Source organism: Brachyhypopomus gauderio, chromosome 16 (assembly GCF_052324685.1).
Source record: "Brachyhypopomus gauderio isolate BG-103 chromosome 16, BGAUD_0.2, whole genome shotgun sequence".
Taxonomy (NCBI): domain Eukaryota; kingdom Metazoa; phylum Chordata; class Actinopteri; order Gymnotiformes; family Hypopomidae; genus Brachyhypopomus; species Brachyhypopomus gauderio.
The window spans coordinates 11,189,706-11,198,453 of NC_135226.1; the positions used below are offsets into that span (position 1 = coordinate 11,189,706).

At 41.4% G+C, this 8,748-nt stretch overlaps 1 protein-coding gene across 1 annotated transcript; it reads left to right on the forward strand.

The window, feature by feature from the left end:
* Positions 1-1,085: 1,085 nt before the first annotated feature.
* LOC143477431 (mRNA decay activator protein ZFP36) lies at positions 1,086-3,304 on the forward strand. Its single transcript, XM_076975997.1, has 2 exons — positions 1,086-1,244; positions 1,439-3,304. Exons 1-2 carry the CDS (start codon positions 1,215-1,217, stop codon positions 2,459-2,461), a joined length of 1,053 nt encoding a protein of 350 aa, XP_076832112.1. The 5' UTR covers positions 1,086-1,214; the 3' UTR covers positions 2,462-3,304.
* The last annotated feature ends 5,444 nt before the right edge of the window (positions 3,305-8,748 follow it).

Genomic DNA, 8,748 nt, shown 5'->3' on the forward strand with positions numbered 1-8,748 from the left:
CAGGATTACCTTCACTATACTGTTACTGTACTATACATGTGAAGGCAGGATTACCTTCACTATACTGTTACTGTACTATACATGTGAAGGCAGGATTACCTTCACTATACTGTTACCGTACTATAAATGTGAAGGCAGGATTACTATTGGCCCAGCTTTCATAACAAGCAGAAATACAAAAACAACAACTTGCTGAATCATGTGCTAGAAAAGATACAGAGTAGCTCATGTGAGACTGTGGTGTAATGAGGGACTTTTCTCTATAGCACACATACTGTGCATACTAACTGCACATAAACCTTTACACATGAGGTGATTCATCTGGATGGTCAGAAGCAATTATGACTTTGCAAGTTAAGTCAAAGTATACAAAGAAAGTCAAAAGTATACAAAGAAAAGTCAAAAGTATACAAGTATTTGCAAGTCAAAGTATACAAAGAAAAATATCTAAATGGGAATATCTAAAATGCAGAAAGAATTTTCAAACACATGTCAGAATTTTAACATTTATTTATTTTATACTTTTATAAATTCACATGGATGTGAAAATCTGGGATTGGCTTCAGTCCCCCCCCACCCCACCCCACCCCACCCTTCCCCTCGGGATTAAGTGGTAAAGATGATGGATGGATGGATGGATGGATGGATGGATGGATGTGAAAATATAAGATAAAATAAGATTACTATAAGATTATCAAGATCCACATGTGAAACAAAATATCTGTGAGAGTTGATTATTCTACAAATATTTTGTAACACTGACTAATACTTAGAGGTTAGATGAAACGGAGGGGGGGGAGACATCCGTCATATTTACAGCAAATTGATCATATATTTCAAAATACTTGCTGCTTAGGAATCAATTAACAACATTAAGTAACTGTGGATTGAACATGTCGACTAATATCCTGCTACACGTAATTCTATAGGCAATATGTGACGTCTGTGGGAACATACACAGTAGTATGTTACGGTAAATGCGCCCCCTGTGCCGTTATTAGTTCTTTGGCGAAACCGAAACATAAGCGACATGTTTTGTATGCCTTTAGCGCCAGAGTAAGACCGACTGAATAGGAGGGCTAGGTCATACGGGAAGTTTCCTCCTCCCTAGAGAAGACTATAAATATGTTGCGCAGCGACAGTAACTCCACGAAACTTGACAACTGCCACGCGTAGTTCAGAGAAGCTTTGCTTTACTACAAGAACACTTCAGAATGTCCGATACATACGACGACATCATTAGGGTAAGTTTAATGTCTAAGGCATTTCTTCTATTATGTTAAAGCTTATTGTAAATTGTTTATTGTATTGCTTGTGAATGAAACGCTTCCCTTTGTGTTGTTTACCTACGTGGCCGAATTTTCGCACCGGCTATGGCATTTGGTGTAGATCTGAAAACTATTTTTAGTTAATACTTTTTTTAATCTTTTATTTTCAGAATCTGATCAACATTGGTTTGAACGACCACTTTCCTCGAGAACAGGAGAAGCCGATACTACAGCGTCCGCCGTCAATTTTTTCCCCGAAATGCATTAGTTCTGAGCGGCTGTCCGAGGAGTCCCTCGGCTGGCCCTTCGACATTTGGAGCGAGGACGCACCGAGTAAACCTTCGTTTCCTTTCCGCTCGGACCGGTCCATGAGTCTCACAGACGGCTATCTACCCAAGACGAAGACCCCAGAAGTGCCACCACCACCTGGATTCCCACCGTTGGCACCCCAGCCGTCAAACCGCTACAAAACCGAGCTGTGTCGAAGCTTTCAAGAAAATGGCAGCTGCAAATATGGCAGCAAATGTCAGTTTGCCCACGGGGAGAGTGAACTGCGGTGCCTCAACCGCCACCCGAAATACAAAACCGAAGCATGCCGCACTTTCTACAACTTTGGATACTGTCCGTACGGAGCGCGCTGTCACTTCATCCACGAGGAGAAAATCTGTGTGAAAACACTCAACCAAAAGACAAACGCACACGCCGGCCACAACCCACGTCTGCTCCGCCAGAGCGTCAGCTTCGCCGGGTTCCTGGGCTCCCGCAGCATGTCCCCCCCGCTGCCGTACGAGCCCGTCGGCTTCGCCCGAGCCCCCTCGGTCTCCCCGCCCCCCACGGACCTCCTCTCCCCCGTTTTCAGCGACACCTCCCGTGAAATGTTCCCGTTCCCCCGCGGCCGCACAAGCGAAGGGGACGTCCACAGCATTCCTTCGATGGTGGAGCCCCCCAAATCCTCGAGTTGCGTGTGCGGCCAGGGGAACAACTTTCCGTCGTCGCTGAACAAATGTGTCGGTAAGGAGAACCGAACCTATATGACCCAGTCTATAATGCAGCGGTTCCCGTCCGACGACTCCCTGTCGGACCGCGACAGCTACAGCAGCACAGGCAGCACCAGCGGGTCCGAGTCTCCCACTTTTGACGGCTCGAGTAACAAACGGCTCACTGTCTTTGCCCGGATGTCAGTTTCCGATTAAGGCGAGACAGACTTCAGAAAAGACTTTTTAAAAAACCCACCGCAAAATTTTCTAATCAAGATTATTTTAGTATGTCGTGGAACAACTCTTAATTATACTCTTTATTTATTGTTTTGCTTACTTAAATTACAAGCTTTATGAAATTTATTTTGATACACACTTGCTCTGTAAAGCCATGTATTTTTATAGAAGTTCCATTTTCTACGCATTCTTATCAGAGAAGACATTGTGCCATATAGTGTCGAGACTAACGTCACTGGCACAAGCGGAGCTCGTGCCCATGTTCCCTTTGCATACTGTCTGCTGACAACTGAAATAATCCATAGGCTACTCAACCAGCAATGTGACAAACTTGAAAAAAAGCTGCCCATTTACTCACTAAAATGCACTTTATGTATCAACTGGGAGGAATGTAGCATTTAACCAAAGCATTGTGAAATCTTGTGCCTTTTGCTTGTATCAGGGCAGCCTTTTGGTTAAACTCCCTGTGTTGTAATTTAAACTCGCTGAGGCCATCACAGCAAATCCAAAACAATGTATTTATAGGCCTGTCACATTGTCATGTTTTGACAACCCAGGTTTGAGTCTTTACTCAAACACACTTGTCTTTCATCAGGGACTGTAACAATATAGTATTTCTGTAATTTAGCTTGCTTATATTTGCATTGTTATTTTGTAATTGTATAAACTAATGTATTTATTAAGTATTTATTGAAGTAATAGCAATGTATTTTGTACTTATTTATCACAAGTGTCAGGGTATAAGACGTACTGCCACACAATTTTGGATTTATTCTTAATTAACCAAAATTATGCAATAAATACAGATTATGTGGAAGGAAACTGTCCATTTTTGTCTCGTATTCAAACAGAACCACCACTCAACACAATACTTAGAACAATAATTGCCACAAAAGACTGAAGTAGATCATCTACTGTGCTTAAACCTGTATACAATGGGGTAGATCATCTGTTGTGTTTAAAACTTATATGGTGGGGTAGATCATCAACTATGTTAAATATTGTAGGCAATACAGTTTACCATGGCTGTGGTTTCAAGCCCTGTGGTGCTATGGGTTCTTTACCTGATTCTAGTTAATCAGTTGTCAATTTCTCATAGTTACGTTGGATCAAGATCTCTCGGTTCAGCACAAATCAATCCTGCCTAGACATCAAAGCACATGCAGCCTACCTGACAGTTATGACCAAGTATGGTCTTCACCTTTCTTCCTGTGTACCAGCTGTCTATCTGGAGCCACATCGAGGCATCAGATTGTAGGTGGAAATGTTGACTTGAAGTTATGTCTCACAAGCCATACAGAATTTGCCCATCACTCTTTAGAAAAAGACCATTATGCAAACACAGGACAGATGATTATAACAGAGTTGGAACACACTAGTTACTAGCTGATCACTCACGGTTGTTTTGTGGAGTGGTAAATAACATGAAGCCAATGAGATTCTCACTGACACAGTAAATCTTCTAAAAGCCCAAATGGACATAGCGAGAGTTTCCCACCTCTAACATACCTGAATAAGCTCAGGCAGGTGTGAGGTCTACACGTGTACAAGATATGAGCACATTATCTCCTTTCAGTGCTCGTGATCTGCCATGTCTGTCTCCCCTGCTATATACACTCTTTCCTGCTGTCACCCTACTGTTGCATGCCTTCTGAAATGCTGCAGTGACTTCCAGACCATGAACCATGAAGTGCCATTACAATACTTTACAGGAATGCTCCTGTCACATATCTCTCTGAGAATCAGCAATGATATAATCATTTTGACCATAACCTTGATTTCTGTCAAAACAAAAGTATGGTAAATTCCGATCTATTGTGACCTGGGTTTGCCACATCATTCTTCCAGGTAGAGGTTTTAGAAGAACTGGTATGATTCCAGTAAAAAAGGGGGTAAACAAATGTAGTATTGTAGTTCCTTTATATGACCAGGCACAATAAAAAACAGAATACAATCAGATGATGGTACAGGCGGAGGGTATTATGGTTCAGCACATGGGGTTGTGCCATGTCTGAGCAGGTAAACAGAGACAGCTGCTCAGTGCTCCTGACCATGACAACTGCAATTACAGTGAGCTGGTCTCCGTCACCTTTTCTGTGTTTGATATTTTGTCTCTGAATTTCAGCAACTTTAACAAGTATGAAGGGGAAAGAATAACACACATTGGAATGCAAGGTTGTATTAACTGAACTTTGCTTTGAAATAAATGTAAATTATGCTGGATATGGTTTAGGTAAGACGGTGGTCAGGTTTTGGACCATACAATCTTCTCATGGCTTTTTAAGTTCTGGGTCAACCATGCAGCAAGATCATTTTTGTACATTACAGTGGCACAGGTTCACAGTAGTAAATAAAATCACAGACACAAACTCAGACCAACCACATAAACTCAAGAGCAAACTTTCAATACACAATTAATATTGACTGCACTACCAGTGATGTATGTGGTCTGTAGAATAAGAACATCAGGAAACTGGGCAGCTATTTTTCAAATTCATTCAAAGGATTAGTTCAGCCTCAGCAGTTTGTCATATCTCATCCAATAACTGTTAATGTTTAACTCTCCCACCCCTCCTGTATTGCACTTTAACCCTACATGCTTGGCGATAAATCTCTATATACAATGGAAAACAACCAACCATCTCACTGGTTGATGTATATTATAAAATCTACTTATGATAATGTCGTAAAGAATAGCAACACTAAAGGAGAATCAAGTAGGAGTAGGTTTAGACTAACATCCAGTAACATCCAGCCTTGTGACCAATTCCTGTATTTCTCATTTGGAGAAAGTTACAGGGTTTAATCAGTTACAAGAATATAATAGAACCCCTACATCAGTGAGTCAATGTATTCTGCACCCTATATGACATTCAGTAAAATATGGACAAATACAAAAGTGGTAATATAGAGTTTGGGCTGCAGATGAGTGTAAGTAAGTTCTGTTCATGTTTCTGCTCATTTTTTGCCCTGTTAAAAGAATAATCTAACTTTCTCTTCCTTGTAAATGTTCATCGGACGGCAAGTAAAAGGTCACAGGAAGTCCCAACCCCAAACAAATGAAAGTTCCAAGAAGGAACCATGAAGCATTTTGCTTCATATCACATTTCTTAGGTGTGCGGTTAAAGTGCATACTGAAGCATCGTAGAGATTGAAGGTGCACTGTCTTGAGGCACTGCAGTAAAGGGAACTGCACAAACTGGCCCTAGTACAGGCACGTACAGCGTCATGGAAACCCATCTGCTTTCTGTTCTGCCTGTGCAACACACCGTTAATGGCTGTCAGGGAGCTCAGCTGCCAAGAACAACAGGAGGTCAGATGGCAGCCTGGCCAGAGCTCAGGGTCCTGCAGCCAACATTATTATTAAAGAGGGTGCGATTGGAGTCAGGCCTGGCCAGGTTCATTACATACGTGGTAAAGTATTCTCGGTGTGGGTGAGAGGAATGGTTTCTGTCCCAAATGTTCCAGTCATATTTAAGCATCCAATGAAATTACACCTATTTTAGGCACAGTGAAACAGCTGCTTGAACATCATGTGACTTTTCACACTGTGATCAGAACGGCGGCTCACTAAACTTCGCCTGATTGAGAACATTCTGTGGGCAATGAACAGATCCTTCACAGCATGGCCGTGGTTCATCGGACTCCTAAATGTCATGATGTAGACATTTATGAGCAAACTGACAGACTTCCTCTTATATTTGCCAAGGAAGAGTGAGGATGCCACCTCTACCTCCACAGACTCTCTCTCTCTATCTGCATTCTCGGAAATATACTTTTCTTTCTACTTTCCGGGACTAGGAGTAAAAGCTGCAGTTAGGTTTTTTCCCCTGAACTCCTCGATGTTTTTAACGTCACGAGCAGCAGACCCTCTCGCCCTCAGACAGGCCCGCTGGAGGAAGGAATGTGGCAGCGAGTGATCCTGACTATACAAGGACATGACTTCCACTGCTGAGCTGCTGACGTCAGACACCAACTATTTCCCTCCGTCCTTCCTGCCAATCCCTTGGCTGCTCTGTGCTGGGGGGGAAATGGAGGCTCATCCTGTTTCTGCTTCTCTCACGCGCCACTCAGCGGCAGCCCTCCTGCCATTTTGGATGAATTCACTAGCACTCAAAAAGGAGAATGAAGGCAATCAGTTTCACGTTGGATTCTGACTTCTGATTTATCTTAAACATGTACTGTATGTTGCAGATAACTCCAAGCTAACACAGCAGAAAAACCTAAACTTTTTCCCATTGATGCTTTGCATGTAATGCAAAGCCTTTTGTGGTAAGGAAAATAAAGTTCTAAGTTATATGTTATTCATGCCAGACTTCATTCATTTAAATGAATTCTACATTTGGCTCTTAAGATGTTGTTCTTACTCTTCTGCACAGTTGCTGTCACTATGCTCAGGTTAACTATTCACTATAGTTTTACTTTTACACTATTTATGTTATTTGGGAATTACACACACACACACACACACACACACACACACACACACACACACACACACACACACACACACACACACACACATATATATATATATATAATGTTTTATCAGCACTTTGGGTCGCAGCATTGTAAGACAGAACTATGACAGTCATGTCTAAAAATAAATAAACACATTTTGTTCTGGCTCCAAAGTGCAGAAGTACACAGAACTTCCTCTTTCAGGTTCCCTTGTGAAACATGGCACAAAATAAACTTGATCTCACCACTTCAGTTCTGGAATTTTTAACAATTCTTATTTTCACTAATTATATTTTTGAATGAGAATTATCACTGGTCCTGGCATCTGTTTTCTGACAATTTTCTGATGACTGTGAAATATATGCCATATGCCAGTGAAATATGACAGCACTGGTTTTACTACAGCACATGAGGTTTTATTATTTTTAAGCATGGCATACAAAAAATCTTCACCTGGCAACTGAGCCCTGTCTTTGACTCGTTCACCCTGTCTTTGATTTGTTCTTTGTTTTTTTTTTAACTAAAATCCATCTTTCTCGTTAGACAGGGCCAGATGGTCAGACATCAAACAAGTAATTACAATTTTTGTTTTTGCTGAGTCTAAAATAAGTTCCTGCTGGTGTATTTTGATATGCTGAGCGTATGGGAAGGATCAGTTCTCCTGTAAGACCAGTGTGGCTGAGTTGGGTATTTGAACAGGTGTGTGGATTTTGAGAGGGAAGTATGAGTGTGGTTTGAATAGAAAACGTTTTTTGCCCCCCCCCCCCCCCCCCCCCCCCCCACTATGTGGTATAGGGCAGGGGGTTTCTCCTCTCCTTACTTGGTGAAAAAGATCCATTATTGAAAATCACATGACGTGAAATTATAGGGCGAACTCGATACACCATGAAACTGCAGGTCAGAGCAAGGAAAGGTTTTGACTTCCTGTTTATTAAAGTTGTAGTTGGGTGGTGAATCTCTGAGGCCACTGCGTGGAATGTTATGATTGTTCTCAGATACAGTAGTGAAGTGGAATGTTATGATTGTTCTCAGATACAGTAGTGAAATGGAATGTTATGATTGTTCTCACATACAGTAGTGAAGTGGAATGTTATGATTGTTCTCAGATACAGTAGTGAAGTGGAATGTTATGATTGTTCTCAGATACAGTAGTGAAATGGAATGTTATGATTGTTCTCAGATACAGTAGTGAAGTGGAATGTTATGATTGTTCTCAGATACAGTAGTGAAATGGAATGTTATGATTGTTCTCAGATACAGTAGTGAAGTGGAATGTTATGATTGTTCTCAGATACAGTAATGAAGTGGAATGTTGTGATTGTTCTCAGATACAGTAGTGAAGTGGAATGGAAGTGACAACCAAACAGACCGTTAGAGCGTTTATATGTAAATGAGCGTGGTGCTCGTGTGTGTGCCTGTGTGTCCACAGGATCTCACAGGATCACTGCCAGCTGTATATTTTTGTATTTTTGGCTCACAGACCACTCATAACCCAGTTGCACTACTGTTCCTGAAACTGACACCAGTGCCACACCCACTACCATGCCCCCACCCTGTCAGCGTCAATACAAGGTTGACAATAATCAGCAACATAGGTCCTGTGGTCAGAATTAACCAGAAAGTTTAAGATTATCTTCAAGATTGCCTTCAAGATTTATCTTTAAGATGACCTTTAAGATTTACCTTTAAGATTACCTTTAACATTTACCTTTAAAGTTTATCTTCAAGATTACCTTTAAGATTTACCTTTAAGATTTTCCTTTTACCTTTACCTAGCAAAGGGAAAGTGGGTGTAGGTGTTTTTA